Consider the following 19,638-nt stretch of genomic DNA (forward strand, 5'->3'; position numbering starts at 1 on the left):
GGGGGACGCCATAGAGAAGGGCTCCGGATAATTTCGACCACCTGGGGTTATTTAACGTGCACTGACACCACAGTACACTTACCAAGAAGAGATTCATCTTCGGCGTCGTTGTCGGAGTCGTTTTCCTCTGCCATAACGGGTGTGCCAACATCGACATACTCTGAGTAGGCGTCGTAAAATTGCTCGTCGGACTCGTCGCTGTCGAACTCCTCAGCGGCGGAATCGCCGGGAACGAACGCTATCTGCGGACGCAAGTCAAGACGCGTGGCGTTACTTGGCCCCGGCTCGCTATAGTCCATGTCAAATTCGTCCATTGCGTCCGAGCACGCGGTACACTTAGCCGCACGCGGGTGTGCGTGCGAACAATGAAGTTACCACGTGCTCCGAACGTTCACACACGTTTGCATCTCGATTTCGCGCTGCTAGGCACCCTAGCCAGTGCTGTGGCATGTTGCAAGTTGCGCGTCCGCGCCATAAGTGTCGCCACGGTCGGAACGATTGCAGCGATCCTGGTATCTGGCAGCAAACGCGGCTGGAGTCAATGACACAACGCGTCTGCGCCGCCAGTGCCGCCGCGGGCAACGCTGCAGCGCAGTGGCAGCAGACGACAGCGACCGGCGCAAGCATAGCGAGCAAAGTTTTGAGCAATTTATGTTTTTACCGCCAACTCCCAGGCACCGCCACCGTCGCATTTCAAAATCGTCCCCATTGGCTCTACGGGAATGTCACACCCTTGCCCTAGCCGCCCTAGCGCTGCTGCCGCAAACGACAGCGGAACGTTTGGCCGCCGCTAGGCGCCGCCACTCGAGAGTCGATTTGCCTCTGAAGCAATATAAGTTTATTGAAATAAATTTACAAGGAGAAGAACGCAGCTGTGAACTAGCAGGAAATTAGAAATTGATAGCGGGCCGTAGTCGGGTTCGGACTCCAGACTGTCAGGACTAAAGTAGCGGTGGGTAATGCCGGGCCCGTTCTTGATACCAACCCGTTCAGACCTCTAGCGCCGAGTTATCAGCATCCTCGGAACCCATAGAGTTTATAATAGTAAGAAACTCTATGTCGGAACCGAAACAGAGATATTAGATTAGATAGATAGATAGATCATAGTTTCTTACTATTAACTAGAGGGAAAGCTGGCGACGCACCTCGCGTGTTTCCAAATGCCTGAAGATGCAGCAGCGAAATTTCCGGTAGCGTCACTAAACATAAAAACACAAGCAAACAAAACGATTACGCCGCTTACGTTTGTTCGAGCATACCACTTATTGCACAAACTGAAATGCATTGTTAACAAAATAACATCTTGCATTAAAACTTTTGCACAGCAATCCACTCTTTACAGCGCCTGCGTTCGTCGCGCCATATTCACGTCGGCCGACTGTGCCGCTGGCGGGGTGGCTGGTTTCGATCGAAGTTTCGCGGGGAAGAAATGTGCATAGGACTGAGTATCGCGCTACGGCACAGCCCCAAAACCAGCACGAGCGGTGTACAGGTTGAAAAAAAAACGAAAGTGAGCTATGCCGAAACTCCGTCTCGATAGTTGTCGCGCGATCCTGTCGTACACATTGGTGTGCAGTGCGTTTACTTATAATAAAGGTGATACGCAAGCTGGCCCTACCTTCTCTTACGATCACATTTTATCGTCCCATCCCAAACATATGCCCGCAAATATCCTAAATGGTCTTGCTGCTGATCGCCTAGAGAACATTCCCCATATTCCCCATCGTACTGTTCTCTCCACTGATTCCTCCGGGAGCTGCGAGAAGGCGTCGATTGGGAAACATTCGCAGGAATGGCTTGGAGCTATTCCGCTTCGTATCCGTGATTACACTCCTATATTCTTTGCAGAGTTTTTGGCTATTAGTTTGGCTCTTCTCAAAATTCCGAGACATGTAGCACGGGTTCTTATCCTTGCAGACTGCCTTTCAGTTTTATTTCTTTCCAAACTTCAGGAAAATCTGTATTGAATCGTTCCTTTAGGTTTTTTGTTCCTCTCTCCGTGAGAAGTTAATTTGTCCGGGTATCTGGTCATTCAGGTGTCTATTTTTGAGAGGTGGTCGATTTAATGCAAGGTCAGCTCTGTCACAAAGTTCATGCCTGCCCTGTCCAGCTTTGACCTTTGTTTCCCAGAAACATGTCGCGGAGCGGCGTCGACGACTTTTTCCCCCTCCCCCGCTGGAGAACGGCATTCTCACCATAGGGCTGGAGGGGTCACTCAAAACTACTCTCCCCCCCCTCCTAGCAATGTTGCCATACAGGTGGCAAGCGCTTGCACGTGTTGGGAACAGCAGAAGCGGATTGAATGCCCCGGCACTGTTCGCGGCCCCCAATGACTCCTCGTGGGATTAATGCATTGTGTCGAATTCTTTCGACATTCCTTCATGTGTTCTTTTTTTTCTTTTTGTGAGCTGCATTCCTCTGTGCGTGGCTCCTGAAGAGTCTTTTTTTTCCCTGTGTTGTTTTTTTTTCACTCTTTGCCATGCGAAGGGGGCGACGGGAACGCCGCGCGGTGGCAGTTGGTCTGGAGATTTCGGTGCGTGCGGTCGTGAGTGAGGTCAGCCAGGGAAGTGGTCGGCAAGGAGCCTAGGCGGAGATCTGACGCGTAGAGCGCTGCGACGATGGTCCCGAAGACGCGAGGGCCAAGTTCGCCCGTATCCGCAAGCCCCCATCAGCCCCGCGACGAGCAACCGCAGCCCGACGCTCCCTGCGACCGGGCCTTGCCACTCCGCAGCTAAGCCATCGTTTCTCACCACTCAGTTCAACTCTTTTATCTTTGTATTTTTGCTTTCTGTGTTTCTCGTTGTAATCCTTTGTACTGTATTTCCGTCTTGTAACATTTTTGTATAGCAATCGCCCTGATGTTTCTTTCTTTGTGTTAAGTGTTGTGTTAGCGTGTTCAATTGGTGCTTGTGTTATTTGCGTCACGTCAGTGTACGGCGCTACCTTGTCGGGCATATTGCAATACTTGGTTGTTGTTTGCCTAATTAAATTAATTCGCTACAGAACTTGCCTACGCCTCATGCCTCCGGTCAACGACTAATCAGGCGTGGCCCCTATCTCCGGTCAGCAGTCGAATCACAATCTTTCGCACGCGGGGTGGAGAAGTTTGTCGCTCCTCCCCCTCCGAACTTACGGAAAGTGCAGTGGTGGGCAGGTTGGCCCAATTAATTGTAACTTTGGCGCCAACCAACACCACAGCCGCCCACGATATCTTGTCAAGCTCTCAGTGCCCTTGTAATCAATCCCGTCCTTTGCCTCATTCTGGTGGAGATTTCGTTTCCTGCATTTCTAACATAGCTCAGCCAGCTTCAGTGATTCCGTTGCTCAATACCGCGGGTTTTGAGCATTTAAAGTATGCCCTTAGTTGGAATATTTTGTCATATAAATCAAGGCTGTGTGAGGTGTCAATGACGCTTCTGCGATGCACAATCCCCCACCTAAATTTGTACTATCGGGACAAAAGTGGTATACTCCATGCAGCGGGAGCCGGAACAACGAAAAACTAGTGTTCCTGTATATGCCTCCTGCGGGAGCATATGCAGGAACACTATTTTCCATTGGTTATTCCGTAGTGTTCCTATACATGCTCCTGCAGGGAGCATATTTAGGAGCATATATAGGAGCACTGGGGAAAACTGCATCGTAACGCCATCTACAGGCGGCATCTGGGATCGAGACAGCCAGTTGGAGCCCTTTATTACCTGCAGGCATGTTGCTTGGCTCGTTTCAATGTTTCGTGCTTTAGATGACATTACGGTGCAATTTTCCGTTGCTCCGGCTCCCGTTGCATAGAGGATACCAGTATTGCCCCCGATAGTGCATATGCAGATGCGGGTTCGCTATGACAAACCTTTGTGACTGATGTGGGGAAGTTGAAACAATAGAACATTTTCTGCTCTCTTGCCTGCGGCTCACATTTCAGAGAAAGTCGTATCTGGAGGTCACCCTTGTGACGTTAGGACTCCTTGTGTCTCTTCCAGTTCTTCTCTCGTTCATTGTGAGCACCAAGGGAATCGCATTAAGTAGGTACCAGGTAGAAAAACCGGCAGAAGAGAACGCGTACACAATAGAAGAAATTAACACGGACGACACTGGAGACACAACTGAAAATTTTTACTTGATCAAGGATCCGAGCAGAGCAGGGCGCACATGCGCATGAGCAGGACATGCCGACAAAAGGAAGAAAACGAAAGCAAAATAAAGATCCGTCGTTAAAAATACTGCTATCTTGCACGTGGAGACTATGTCCCATTCATGGACCGGTACTCTTTGGAAGAAAATTTGACTGATGTATCGCTGGTGCAATCAGTGCCTGACTTTTTTATTTTAAAAGCTGCCAAGATTCCACGTTCTGTCTGAGTTTTTCCTCGGCGCATCATTTGTACACCGCTGAACAGGGGCGTACAGTTTTGACACTTGTTACAATATACGGGCACATAATGATAAAGATATGGCACGGATAATGATAAAGGTACGGGAACATAATGACGACAGTTTTGTGGCTGCTGGAAACACAACGTTCACACCGTATTTCATTGCCGCCTTTTTGATATACCATGCGAAACTTTGTGCATGTAGGGAATAACAGCAGGCCTCAAATCCTGATGAGACGCTTCTTCGTTGTGAGGTGCGTGCTGTAACCTAAGCTTACGTGACAGCGATTCAGCATCTGAGACAAGGATCTGTTCGGTGTAACCGGTTGACCAGAGACAACCAGCTTGTTCAAAGATACTGTTCTGTATAACGTGGAGGCAGCTTTTTTGCAGGGCATTTCCTAGACAGATTTTTTATACCTCTTTTCACAAGTTTTGAATGTGACGAGGTGTTGGGTAAAATGCGTTTCTTAGTTCAAAGAGCGCATTTCCAGCAAATGTCGCCATCGTCAAAAAAGGTGGAGAAGCAAGTCTAAAATGCGGATGTTGTCATGAAGTGGCACCTCATGAGTGAAGCTCAGGTCAGTGAAAGTGAGATGAAAGATAGATAAAAGGTCATTGGCTGCTGAATCAACGCTGTCAAGGGGAGTTAGATTTAAAATGGTTAAAAAATCATCAACGTATCTACAAACCTTAACAACCTGAGCGTCAGTATTAAGCTTGTGAAGAAACACATTGTCAAAACTAGATAAAAATAATTGGCACAACACGGGAGCTACGCTTGAGCCAATAGGGATACCCTGCTTCTGTATGTATGTGCGGCCCTCATGCTCTACAATAGTAGATGACAAATAACACGTTAAAACTTCCAGAAACGAGTAGACAGATAGGCACATACTGTTCCGAAAAGGAATCATACCTCTGCTTTTGATGAGGCCACGCACAGTCTCAAGTAACTTCTTGAGCGGTACTGAATAGAACAAGTCCTCGACGTCAACGGATATGGCACAAGCTGCATCCACTGGGGGTATATTGGAGATAAACTTCATTACGCTCATTGAAGACTGGACTGAAAAGGGGTCATCAGGTGCCAAGGGGTCCAGTGAGTCTTTCAAGAACTGGCCGGCAGTTTTTGCCTCGTACCGCCCTCGGTGACAATGGCCATGAGGGGACAGCCGGTCTTGTGCGTTTTTGTGCCAAACAACACTTTGAGGACATCAGTCTTCTCTTTTCTGCTCACTTCTTTCAGTATACCTTCGAGATTCAGGTTCTTCAAGAGTTGAAGAGTGCAGCTTTTTACCTTTGATGGCTTAATGGTCACCGGCTCGAAATTTTGTCATGTGGAGAGGCCTATATCGGCCAGACTGGCCAATGCATTAATGATCGGAAAAGACAGCATAGCAACCAGATAATATGGTCAATCTCCAAAAAAATTGTAACAAATGTCAAAACTGTACTGCCCTTTTTAGCAGTGTAAAAATGATCGGCCAAGGCAAAACGCAGATAGAACGTGGAATCTTGGGAGCTTTTAAAATAAAAAAGTCAGGCACTTATTGTGTCAGCAATAAATCAGTCAAATTTTCTACCAAAGAAAACCGGTTCATGAATCGTGCATAGTCTTCACGTGCAAGATATCAGTATTTTTAATCATGGACCTTTATTTTGCTTTTGTTTTCTTCCTTTTGTCGGCGTGCCCTGCTCATGCGCATGTGCACCCTGCTCTGCTCGATTCTTTGAGCAAGTAAAAATTTTCAGTTGTGTCTCCAGCGTCATCTGTGTAAACTCCTTCTATTGTGTACGCGTCCTCTTCTGCTGGTTTTTCTACCTGGTACCATGCACCAACTGGCCCAACAAGCTACACAATAAGTAGAGTTTGTAGATACCTTCGCGATTACAACTGGCTAACTTTATACAAAATTTTTCCGCATTCCAAAAACGTGTGTTTTTTCTATTCCTGGTACTTCAAAACTCTTTAATTTATTTCAATTTTTCAACAAACAATTATTACTATTTTCTTCCTAGCTTCTGTCATTTTACTGTTCTACTTCTCCACCTCGTGCTTTTCTGTGCAAATGCTACATGATTTTCCTTGCCATTCACCGCCATGCTTTGGCCAATTCCCGTGCATGGGTATGTGCCATATTACCAAGGTAAACAACAACTTCATTCTTTGCATAAGTTTCTTCAGCATTGGAAGCCTCACAATGCGACTACTGCTTGATTAAATTCGGCCAGTTGCGCCCTATGTTCCAATGCGAATGCCACTAAGAAACTGCAGTTTAGGGCTCATGTCCATGAGCTGTAATGCAGGCACACCCTGCCAAGCTAGCGCACTTCTTAAATTTTTGCCGTTCTGTTCAGTGCTTCTAAAGATGCATAAGAAAACACACCGCCAGTACATAGGAAATGCTTTTTCCTTGAAGCCAGCATTTGTTCCTGCGATGTCAGTTTCCACAGGAACAAAAACGAATAAATGTAACATTCGCACATATAGATGCAACCTGCCAGACAATGAGTGTTGGACCTACATTGCTCGGTGTCCGTGATCGAAGCGGTTGAATAATTCAGCACAAATGGTTTTTGTTACATGCATATGTACGAACAGGGTATAGTTTTGTACCATAGACAGTACAAAATGTATGCGGGATCTTAAATTTGTTCTTTTGCTTCTCCCAGGTTGCTGTGCCATAAAAAAGGCGATGTTACCATGCCAGCGGGAACAATGTGACGAGCTGACGCAGCACGAACTGCAAGGCCATGGTAGTTGTCAAGGCTAAGAAGGTGAACAAAAGCACCGAAAAGAATGACAGATCCCTTTGCCGAGTCTCTTTCTCTGTGTGCAATCACAAACAGAGCCTTCTAGGATGACCATGATTACCCAGTTGAAAGCGCTTATGCGCTGCGCTTTTAGCTCTGGAGTAGTGAAGGCACGCTTCAGCAAGTACTTAACTCAGGGCTTTCTGCGACCTGAAACCTGTGTACCTGCATGAAAGCAGACTGCATGTTGAAGAGGACACTACAGGCTCAGGGTGACTTCTAGTGATTTTTTAAACCCGATGAAGAGTACCATGTACTAGATCTGTTAAGTGCAGCTACAAAGACACGTCGGCACCGTTGTCAGGCTGCTGAAAAAGCTGCAAGAGAAGCTTCTGAAATGCTCAGTTTGCAGTTTGAAAATCACCCGCTGGTTTCAACCTGGTCCCCACTCACGACAGGTAGCTCTGACATAAGCCACATATTCAGGCATTGTTAGACCTGAGCAAAGCTCCCTTTGTTAAGAATTAATTTGGTGTTATTTTGGGCTTAGAGTGGGAAGCTGGTTTTGACAAAGCAACAAACTTGCAAGGCTGCCCAGAGGAGCCCTATAGCTACACATTCCTGAAAAGGTGACTGTGTGGGAGCACTCTCTCACTTCCAATGTCACTTCAGCTACAGAACTGATGTCTTTTAAATGAAAATTGCTATAAAAGTTGTTCAATGAAATGTGTGCAGGGTCTTACGTGAAGGACATATCGAAATATAATGCCAATGCAGTGCAGGCAGTAAGTCAAGTATTGAAGTTCCTTGGATTCATTTCAATCTACCAAGGTTGCCTGTTGTGTTTTAAGATGATGCGCTGACTGGAGTTTCTGTAATTAGTCTGCATCAGAAATTCATCTCTTCTGATCAAAAGTCAAACCTTTAACCTGGTTTGTGAGGCAGGACAGCTTTACTGCTGCATCACCACAGGAACTCATTCACATTAGTCGATTCTTTCTCCTATCACCCACAACCACGTTGCTAGCTTTTCAAGCTGAAAAGAATACGATATTTTCAGTTTATTTCCCAGCAAACAACGTACCTCCCCAGGAGCACCCAGAAAGGATGGAATGTCCCTGTCTTAGTACAACATTTATCGAACATTTCTAGGCCATAGAGGCAGGACATAGAAACACAAGCAAAAGGTAAGTGCGCCCACTAATGTCCTAGAAACGTTTTTTCGAGGGTGTTAAGCGGAAATAAAAACAAATCATAGCATTTTGGTCCCAGAAAGGTAACCGGGAGAACGTTTTTGGGACCAATGCTTTTCAACAAAAAATACAAATTGACTCCTCGCTCCCTTTTCTCTCTCGCTCGCGCCAAAAGATACAGGGAGAGAAGGTTTTGCGCTTGCACTCGTCGTTTTGAGAGATCAGGCAGTTTTGTTCGAACATCCGAAGGAAGCGCATTTCACCCCGCATCTCTCTCGTAGGCCGTCGGCTCCATGCTGCAGGCAGGCAGGCGATGGCGGTCTGCCTTTTCATCGCATCGCCGGGAGCGGCGGTCACCAACGTGCCCGTCTTCTATAGTGTTTCGAACTTCAGCACGGTGCGGCGGTCCCTGCGGCATCTCCAACTACCAGCAGTCCTCGTTGCGCCGCTGTCTAGCAGAGGGGCAGTAATGGGCCTCCCGTCGCTCGCCCGGCTTCCTCGCTGGACGGAAGCCATCTTGCGCACACGTATTCGCGCAGCCCTTAGCCGCTCGCGCGCAGGCCCCAGCGCGCAGCAGCTCTTGCTCTCAATACTGGGCTGTCGTGAACTTCGTAGCTGCGGATTCATGGCAGCTTCCCCGCGCACCTCGGCGTGCCCACATAATTCCTTTTGGAACTAGTGCAGCGGCGCGCGGCGCATCGCATGTATTTTACACAGCTTCACGGCCCTACACCATAATAGCGCTCTTACAGGCGTCGTTCGCGGCAGCGGATTTCAAGGCAATGGGCGACTCCTAGCGCGCACTCTGCATCCCTCAGCGCCTCCGACGACTGTGGCGTGTTGTTGGTGGCAGCGTGGCCGTCCACTGCGGTCATAGGCGGAAGAGATCTTCGGAAGCTCACCAGACTATTGCTGCGAGTGCCCATGGATTAACCTGCTCTACCTACATTGCCGTCCTGTCGCAGCGGTATAGTTTGTGTTGTGTTCGCGTCGTTGACTCCCAACCCACCCCCACCGGATTACTTGTGCCTTGATCACCTTGATCTCGCCTCCCATGCCGTATTGTGGCGCACGTGTGGTCTGCTGTACCATGGGTGCGGCGAGCCAGGGCTCCTACCTCAAGACGTCCCCCCTTTCCATCCGGCTCCAAGCAGTATCTCCACACTTAGACACAAGAAAATAAAACGGGGGTGTAACGAGGATGTAACGCTTATGTTTTAGCGTTCGCTCTGCCGTGAGTAGGCGCACGACAGAAGGCTGTGTTGAACTCATATATATATAGTTGCAGCATTTTTTTTTCATCCCCAGGTTTCTGTTGGCAACGTCGTCAAGGTATGTGGTTTATGCTCGTTTTTTTTTATTTTCGCCTCATAGAATTAATTTTTTTTCCTGTTTTGATAACACGCACAAGATTACTCCGAGGCTCGTGCGAGAGGCAAAGCGAGAGGGACGTTTCACCCTGCAGAATATTCGTAAAATGAAACCGCGTATCTGTATCGTACGCCCATATCGTCTTTTCTTTTGGAACCCAGGTTGCTCCTTACATGCGGTTGCTTTTGCCTGTGCATATATGCTTTTGTACCCTTTAGAATGTTTGCTTAAGGTGCATCAACTTTCAGCCTGTATTGTGTTTTTTATTGCTCCATTTTTTTCAGATTTCTCAGAGCTAGAGAAAATTTTGGCCATTATTATTTGCTGGTGTCGTAGTGCTCCGTACATTGTGTGTTAAATGGTGCATACATATGCGTCTCCTGTTTGTATTCATTTAAATGCAAAGAGCACATCTAATAAACTGAAATTACATCTGTATTGCGCTGCTATTTCCTGTTATATGGGCGGGATCGGGCGACTTTTTGAATTCATATTTCCTTTGTGTGTAAAATTCTAGCACATTTCATGTTCTTGTGGCGGGAGCAGCGCAGCAAGAAACAAATTAGAGAGAAGCTGGAATCAAAGCTGACTAACAACCAGATTTTTAATCCACGTTTGATCGAATATATACATCCCGCTCGTGCAATAAGGAAAGGACAGAAGCATGACAAACGCATAAGATGTACACATGGTAAAAGATTAGGACAACGCACGCAGATAATCAATTTCGCCGTCACGAAACGCTATCGAAAGTATGCTGACGCATATACGTCGCTCTTTTGCCCGATGTTGAAGGCTTCTTCAATCTCCCTGGTCTGTTGATTAAAATACGACGGGATGACCATTGTGTTGATAAGCTGCGGAGCGCATTCATGCTCTCTGCAATGTTTTGCTAATTCACTGCTCATTGCGCCCTTTAGGAATATTTTGTGCTCTCGAAGCCACTCATTCAAACAGTGCCCTGTTTGACCAATGTAGGTGCGTCCGCATGACAGAGGTTTTTCCTAAACCCCGCTTTTCACACATTTCACATGTTTTTTCCGGTGCTTTTTTCTTGCATTGATTTTTCTTTGCTCGCTGTTGACTTTGGCGCACAAGCTTCTTAATTTGTTGGGTGCTGACATGAGCACGTTTACACCAGCTCTTGCGCCTACATTTTTGAGACTGTGGGAAATGCCATTAATGTAAGGAATGACCGCGTACGGCTTCCTTTGTTCTGATGTGGTAATATTTTCTGCCTCTAAGTACTTGCAGAATCCCTTCTGCGACACTGGATAGCAGTCTCGTCGGGTAAACTGCTGCTTTCAGCCGACTGTTCTGGGCGTCAAGACATCCTCGAACTTCATGATGAGAGGATCTCGTCAATGCGGCTCTCATTGCTACTTTTGCTAAGGACTAGATGAACTAGGACTAGAAATAACAAGTGAACTTCAAGAAAACAACGTTATGCGATTTCTTGGCTGGACGCTAGCCTTTCTAGGCGCTCACATATGCTGGCGGTACGGACCACGAAGCTAGAAGGGACTGCTCCCCTACAAATCTGCGCACTCCAAGATCATCAAGCGAGGGTAGAAAAAAACAGCAATGAGAGCCGCATTGACGAGATCCTGTCATCATGAGGTTCAATGCAGTTTTGACACCCAGAACAGTCAGCTGAAAGCAGAAGGTTGCCAAGCAAGACTGCTATCCAGTGTCGCAGAAGGGATTCTGCAAGCACTTAGAGGCAGAAAATATGTCACAACCACATCAGAATAAAGGAATCCGTACGCTGTCATTCCTTGCATTAATGGCATTTCCCACAGGCTCAAAAGCGTAAGAGCAAGAGCTGGTGTAAAAGTGCTCATGTCAGCACCCAACAAGTTAAGGACCCTTTGTGCCAAAGTCAACAGCGAGCAAAGAAAAAAATCAATGCAAGAAAAAACACCTGAAAAATGCACGTGAAATGTGTGAAAAGCGGGGTTTAGGAAATACCTCTGTCATGCGGACGCACATATATTGGTCAAATAGGGCGCTGTTTGAATAAACGGCTTCGAGAGCACAAAAGATCTCTAAAGAGCGCCATCAGCAGTGAATTAGCGAAACATTGCAGAGAGCATGATTGCGCTGCGCAGCTTATCAACACAATGGTCATGACGTCGTATTTTGATCAACGGACCAGGGAGTTGAAGAAGCCTTCAACATCCGACCAAAGAGCGATATATGCGTCTGCATACCTTCAGTAGCGCTTCGTGACAGAGAAATTGATTATCTGCGTGCGATGTCTTAACATTTCACCACTTGTACATCTTATGCGTTTTTCATGCTTCTTTTTTTCCTTCTTATACGAGCGAGATGTATATATTCGACGAACGTGCATTAAAAATCCGGTTGTTATTCAGCGTCGTGTCCCGCCTCTTGCTTTGTGTCGCGCTGCGCTGCTCCCGTTACAAGATCATGCACCAACCAGCTCAAATTTTCACCTTGTTAAAGCACATTTCATGTAAACAGGTAAGTCTAAATGGCCTAGCCAGCAAGCATTCACGCGAGTTGACAGATGTATTACACCACCTGTAACGTAAGCATGTGCCTGAAATTTGGCACATATGTGCGCTTAGATGCCTGAAGTCTGCATGAAAAAGAAGAAATAATTTTATTGAGCCAGAACCGAGAAATCTAGCATTAACTTTTTGGGGCTGTCCCTAGGACGCACAACTTTTTGGACACGGCTAGTTGTGGGGACGTTTTTTGGACGTCTTCGGGAAAAATGAGAACCTCCTGGGGACATTCCAAATGTCCTGATGGGATATTTCTGGGAGATTTTTAGGAGGTTTTGTGTTTGTTGGGTTGTAACCATGGAGGAGGAGGAAAAACTTTATTACTTAGAATGGAAAATGGAAGATTCCACTTGGTGGCATCAATGAAGCAAACAGCAAATGAATATAAGCCAGTAACAGCAAGCATAAAACAGAAAAAGTAGCAAGGAAAACTCTGAACGTTGTATTGGTGCTGTGACTTCCAGTCTTGTATATAAAATGCATTGCAAGTAATTGACTCCTTGAAATAAATTCCAATTTCTTCAAATTCTTTTATGCATTGACTGCTCTTTGTAAAGCGACAGTAATCCGGCTATTTGTTTCTGTGAAAGATGAATAGTAATCTGTTAATTTTTTGTACAGAACAGTATAACTTTGAGAACCAGAACTCAGTGGCAGACATTGGTGTAGCACGGAATTACCCTGCATTAGAAGGACAATGATCGAGCTGCCGAGAATCTAGAAGGTACATGCGAGAGGATTTCAGCACATGCAAGCCCGAGTGGTCTGCATTTTACTAGCCACGTGTTGCACGTTTCACCACGACACCACAACAGAATGTCATTTTTAGTGAGCTTGGACTCACTAAAGCTTGGGCTTGGTCCGGTATTATTTATAAGATTCCTCTCAAGTGTAGACATTCGTACATAGGCCAAACGTATCAGAGAGCACAAAAATAATCTTTGCACATGCAAAGGCTGCTGGCCCATTGTTGTCAAAACAGTTATCTTGTTTCGCCATTCATAGCATCACCAAGGGACACAATGGAGACATTTTGTATCTATTCAGGTACGAAATGTGTAACCAAGCTGTCACTCACGCTCCCGCAGAAAATGCGATCTCCAGAGACTTTAACACTAATGATTTTGTGAGCTTGTACTGATACAGGAGCGATGGGTTTCTTGTTGTCTTAAGTTTTCATTCGCTTTCCTAATAAACCAGTTGCAACAATGAAGCATGTCCCGTCTTGTCTAACCGTGTCCTCTAGTTTCCGGCTGCTTATCTTCAGCAACCGCCATCTCGTCCAGTTTTCTGTTTTGCTGAAGCAGAGAACTGGTTTGCTTCTGGGGCAGAAAAGGAAAAAAATGGCATAGCCAACCTTCACATAACTATTTTTCATGGACGTAGGCCACCACTTATAAAAAAAAGAAGTGTGGCTAGTGTATCGTATAGACGGAACAGCCGCCTAAAGCTCTGTTCAAAAGCAGCATTTACTGGCACTGCAGTTATGGGCACACCTGACCCTCCTTTCCCCTTAGGACTGATCCTCAGTGCCGAATGTCCTTTCAGGTCTTGGTCAGGCCAGCACCAGAACATAGCATCGCAAGATGCACTATGTAAGTACATTGCTGCATAGTTTTGTTTTCATACTTATTGCACCTCAAGCAGTTATGTTTGGCTTGGTTCGTTGTCACACAAGTGACTGGCAGTTACCGTTCTTTCCGGACATAATTCCGAGAGCAGTTATACTTTTTTATTTTTCAAAATGCCTAAGATTCCACCAAGACGGAACAATATAGCACCTGTGGAGTTCAGTCCTTTTGAATGGCATCACAAAATGCACCAATATCTGCTGCTGAGTGGTTTTTGCTTTGCAGGTTTTTGTTGTCATAGGGGACTTAATTTAGTAACAGCCATTGTTCCGTGTGGATGTAACTGAGACAGATTTATATTGCGCCTGGACGGAACACTGGCATCAGTTATTGTTCCGTCTAGCCGGAACTATAGGCATAGAAAAGAAAAAAACATGGTCAAATTAAAATTTCGAATCATTTGAAATGCTCGGAGGTGAAAGCGCTAGTGGTAAGCTGCACTGCTTGACCCGGTGGTGCACAACTTAGTAAAACTAGTGCAGCCAAACAGAACACACCTGAAGAAATAAACGTTCGGCTAGCGGCAGCAGCGGGCCACGTCAGCGAAATTTGAATGCCTTGAGAAGTACACAATAAGCTGTACAGTGCATTCCCTACTGAACGAAAATATTTGCGGTGACTGAAACCTGTCCTGGGAACAGCAGTCTTCAAAAAGCAAGCGTGAGAAAAACACCACCACTAAAAAAAAGCATTGCGCGAAAACTGTGAACATACAGCACAGATATTTCCACACAAATGTTAAAGACCATTCTCTAACCTGGGAGGAAACGAAACCTCCGCATTATTGTTGTTGTTGTTCCCCTCACAAAATGGCACATACTCACAAGGGGGATTGGCCATAACCAGGCGGTGACTATTTAAATTGCAGGTAATCTTTTTTAATTAAGGATAAAAAGTAGCGCCTAATCTAACAAATTAGATGTGAAAATTATTGAAACAAAATATTTTTTTAAAAGCTCGCAAAGCCTTGTCGCCTCGTATCCAAACACAAAGGCTCAAAGTCGAACGAATCCAAATCCAAACCTTCATGAACGCTCGATCTCGGGACAGAAGTACTGGAAGTTGATTTTCTTCAACCTTTTTTTCTAAGGCATTCAGAATGGTTATTAAAGCTTGGGCTGGGTTTCTGATCACAACCTGATGTGCTTAAATTCAGGATCGGCCACTTATCTTCGCTCACACACTCAATCTGTTTTAGATCTCACGTTCATTAGTCCTGGAATTGGCGTAACGAATTGGTCGACTATTGATAGCGGGACCTCAAGTGACCATATACCTATTCATTTTGATATCATATGTCGTGTAACTCCTGCTTCTTTTCAGTTGCGGTCACATGTAAATTATGACAGATTTCAGACGGTGTTGCGCTCTGCCCTTTCTTCAGTGTCTAACATCGCCTAGGCCCACCAGTCAGCAAGCATATGTCTGGCTATAGAGGAAAGCCGTAAAAAGTCGGAGTTCCTGGTGAGGCCAACAAAAGGGAATTCTTCTAACTGGTGGAATGCGGACTGTACAAGAGATTACTGGCGGAGGAAGGCAGCATGGAAAAAGCTTCTACATAACCAATGCCCGAATAACTGGAGTGATTATGAATTTATTGCAGCCACCTTTAAACGCACAGTTTCTCGCGCGAAGAAAAAATATGACTCAGAACACTTCGATTACCTTTCAAAGGCGGGCAACCGACGTGCACTATTCGGTTTTCTATGGTCTAGGAAACAGCTCATGTCCTCTCATAATTTTCAGTCAATAGTTATGTCACCTGAAGAAGCTATCCAGGCGGTAGAATTAATTGCCACAGGCCTGCAAAAGCGGTTCTCGTCTTTACTACCTTTGCGCCCAATGTTGTTTGCACCAGTCGTGCCAAATGATAATGCCTCACAAGTAAATCTATCAGAGCTTTCACAGGTTGTCCAGAGATTGCCAGCTGCTGCTCCTGGTCCTGATGGTGTTACTACAAAGATGCTCAAGATTCTCTTTGAAGAGTCTCCCAACTCCTTATTGCACCTAATAAGCTACTCTCTCAAACACGCTTGGATACCTTCTGAGTAGAAGGTTCCAAGGTGATCCCTTTACTTAAAAATCAGGGTGGAGGCTATGAATTGGATAATAGGCCAATTTCTTTAACATCAAACGTGGTAAAGTTGATAGCAAGGGTGTTAGTAATTCGGGTGTCAGCCATTGTGGACCGCAAAACTATACTCAGCCCGTGCCAACTCGGTTTCCGGCCACGGTGTTCGATGTGGAATGTACATGCTGATCTTGAGAGCAGAATTCTTGCTCGTCGTCAACGCCTGGTCGCGGCTTTGGTTACGTTAGACATCGCCAAAGCTTACGACAGTGTAGAACACTCCATCCTGATACATAGGCTACAGTCTCTTCAATTTCCAGATTATATAGTTGCATGGATATCTGCATTTCTTTACAACAGGGAATTATTTTGCGTCCATAATGGTGTTCATTCAGAGAGGTACAGACAAACGCGAGGTGTACCGCAAGCAGCTGTTCTTTCTCCTGTGCTCTTTAACATTCTGTTGAGCTCAATTCCTCTCCACCGCCATGTACGCACTTACGTCTATGCGGACGACATTGCGTTTTTTTGCTGCTGCGCCGGATATACATTCCCTGTATGATATCTTGCAGTCATATCTGAATACACTTGAGCACTGGTTGGGCGCATTACACCTGAAGTTAAATGTTGGCAAGTGCGCCACTCTTGTTTTCCCTCTATACACTCCTGTAGTGGTCTCTCTCACTTGCCAGTTAAAATAATACCACAGGTTCAGTCCCTAAAATACCTAGGGGTCATTTATGACAACAAACTCACCTGGCGACCTCAGATTGACCATGTCGCGGCGAAAGGGGCTCGTGCCGTGGCCATGTTACGGAGATTATGTCATCACCGGTACGGCATGTGCAGAGATGCGGTATTAATGATCTACATAATGTATGCCAGGCCAATTTTAGAATTTGGATTAGTGTTGTTTTCAGGCTCGGCTACATATAAACTTCGTCCTCTCGTCCTTTTAGAGAGAGAAGCACTTCGCATGGTGCCTCGGCCTTCCAAAATTTGTGGCTACCAATGTGCTGTACCTTGAAGCCCGCATTCCGCCTCTCTTATCACGACTTCAATTTTTAACTGTACAAACTTACCTCAGGGTCTATGAATCCCATTTCCACCGTTCCCAAAGCATTTTCTGTTGTCAGCCGACCTCCTTTTTTGGTGTTCCCTGGTCTCGTTTCAATTCCCCTCAGGTAGTGTTTGTGCAAAGATTACTTCAGCCTTTAGATGTAAACATTTATGATATCCTTCCTGCGCTTCGCAATGGGCCCGCTATCCGCATTGTTTTCGACGACATATTCCCAAAAAATTAAAAACTTTTGCCGCCGAGTATTCTAAATGGTCTACTAGATCATCTGAGGACCCTATCTACAGATATAGCAATAGCCACTGATGCATCGCAATGCAATGAAAAAGCAGGTGTGGGAATATTTTGCTCGCATTTAGACTGGTCCTTTTCACTGCGCCTCCCAGATTTCACCCCTATTTTTCAAGCAGAGTTTCTAGCAGTTGTACTTGCTCTACGCAAGCTAGACCCCTCTATTACGGCAGTTGCAGTAATTACTGATTCTTTATCTTTGGTTCTCGTCCCTCGCTGCACATGTTGACGGTCCCATTTTAACAACTTTCTTATCCCTACTTCCTCCGCATTTGAGCCTTGTTCATTTAGTATGGGTTCCCGATCACAGCAGTGCGACAGTAAATGAGATTGCTGACAATCTCGCAAAGGCTTCCCTCAGCGGCCCCGTGTTGCCAATCATCCCGGCTACAGCCTATATTACAGCATCTAGATTTCGGCGACGTGCGTTTTTAAGCACGCAAGACACAACACTTTTAACATCGGCGGATTATGAGCACCTTAAATATTATTGGAACAGGAAAATTTGTTGCTCTCGGCAGGTTGAAGTATCACTGACGAGGCTGCGCTTCCGCATCCCCCCTCTAAATTTCTATTTACACAAGTCGGGTTTGGCGCTCTCTCCCCTTTGTACATTTTGCCGTGAGCCTGAATCTATAGAACATTTTTGGCTGTATTGTCGCCGATTCAACTCTCTGAGAAAAAGGCTGCTGTAGGAGCCCTTGCAGCATTTTGGCCTTAGTTTGAGCAGCCCGCTCTTGCTGTCATTTGGCGCCACCACATTTGGGTTCAGCCACAGATCTGTTTGTACCGCTGTTCTAAATTTCCTGATAGAACCTCACCGACTGCCTTGCTAAGTGTTCCAAATTTTTTTCTTTTCTATCAATTATTACATTTTGACTTATTGATTACTATTTCATCCCTCTCTTTATTATTATTCTTACAATTTTGAAATCAAATATCTCATCCCTTTTCTGTTCATGACGAAGAATTCACCGGTGTTGCGCTCCCACGTGCTTTTCCTTTTTATTAACTGCGTTCAGGTGAATAGCCACCCGATTCTTGGCCGATCCCCCTGTGTGGGTATATGCCATCTTTTGATAGGCTAACAACAACCACATAACAGTGCTGGCGAATTCTACTCACGGTGAAGTTAAGACCAGCGACGATCTTCGCAGCCAAATCAAGAATATCAGGGGGAAGATTCACGCTTTGAGTCTTGGCAACAAGCATCAGGGAACCAAAGCCCAAGCACGTCGTGCAACGTAGGCCCGGTGTGGACCACACAGCGAACCGTTCGAGTCTGAATTTCGTCAGCGCAAGAGGCATCGGCAATGAAGCACAGCCCTTTGATTCGGACGACATGTGAGCGTCATCGCCGGAACGCACAACTGCCCGTATAAGTCGCAAGTCGCAGCTCATAGACCACCTCAGGTGCGCTCGTCTGGCGACAAGGCTATGGTGGTGTGTGAAGGTACCCTAACAGAAACCCAAAACTCAGCTTGGGAAGATCTAAAGTAATGCACCTCCGGCAAACCGGGCAGCGTATCGCGATGCTGCACGCATCAAATTTTAGAGTAGGCGCAAATCAAGCGTTGCAGTAATGTTATACGTGGACGACAGAAATGCAATAAAATGCGCTCACTAGCTCAGGTAGTCGGTAGTTTGATGGCAACCGTTAGTTTTTGGGTAGGCATGAATACGAAAGAATCGGAACACTGGCTGTAAATGAATCAATTTGAAGCTGGAGACGATTCGGCTTCCACTCAGGAGCCGTCTTCACGTACTGTGAGTTGAGGTCGACAGAAGAAGACCCCGCCCGCACCACTAATGTATCGAGGGGGCCTTGTTCAAGTGAAGTGGCGCATGATGAAAACGAGTGGCAATTTGTGGCTCAGCATGTGGCATAGACGTCGGGCACAAGCATACAAAAAGGCGCCGTTGCCGAGACTACGGTGTACCTGGTGGTTCGATTAATCCACGATTCCAGATATGTCCGGCACTGCAGGTTCTTTTCCTTCTTTAATATGTATTGCTTGACCAAGTCTATCACGGCCTTTGGCTTCAGTGTTTTTCAGCAAGCGCCTTTGAGGATCTGTTTTTGTAGACATGGCAAGCTAAGCCTGATAGAAGAGTGCTACTCAGACTACTTATACATGAACTGTCCCGATTTACACCTATGAGCCAACCCACTCAAAAGTACCTTAGCAGTGATGTATCAGCTCGGAATTTTTTTTTCTCCGTTTCACCAATGTATACTCAAATTCTGTGCACAGGATACTCTAAATCACGCCCGAATGTGTCTGTTGGTGGCATGCCGTCAGCTGTTGCACATTCAAGTTTGGTACCTCAGTATCCCA

The 19,638-nt window shown here is 46.0% G+C and overlaps 2 protein-coding genes and 1 long non-coding RNA gene across 23 annotated transcripts in view; 2 read left to right on the forward strand and 1 right to left on the reverse strand.

The window, feature by feature from the left end:
• LOC144114733 (uncharacterized) overlaps positions 1 to 430 on the reverse strand; it is a 71,938-nt gene extending 71,508 nt beyond the window's left edge. The window contains exon 1 of the mRNA XM_077648636.1: positions 83 to 430. Coding sequence (XP_077504762.1) covers positions 83 to 314 — 232 coding nt within the window. The 5' untranslated portion in view covers positions 315 to 430. The remainder of the gene's footprint in view (positions 1 to 82) is intronic.
• The window catches only part of LOC144114734 (uncharacterized), a 391,960-nt gene that overhangs the window by 232,445 nt on the left and 139,877 nt on the right, over positions 1 to 19,638 (forward strand). The window lies entirely within an intron of this gene.
• On the forward strand, positions 6,130 to 10,132 carry LOC144095539 (uncharacterized). Its single transcript, XR_013306740.1, has 2 exons — positions 6,130 to 7,154; positions 8,605 to 10,132. It is a non-coding gene; the product is annotated as an uncharacterized LOC144095539 (long non-coding RNA).

The sequence above is a fragment of the Amblyomma americanum genome, chromosome 1, assembly GCF_052857255.1.
Source record: "Amblyomma americanum isolate KBUSLIRL-KWMA chromosome 1, ASM5285725v1, whole genome shotgun sequence".
Taxonomy (NCBI): Eukaryota; Metazoa; Arthropoda; class Arachnida; order Ixodida; family Ixodidae; genus Amblyomma; species Amblyomma americanum.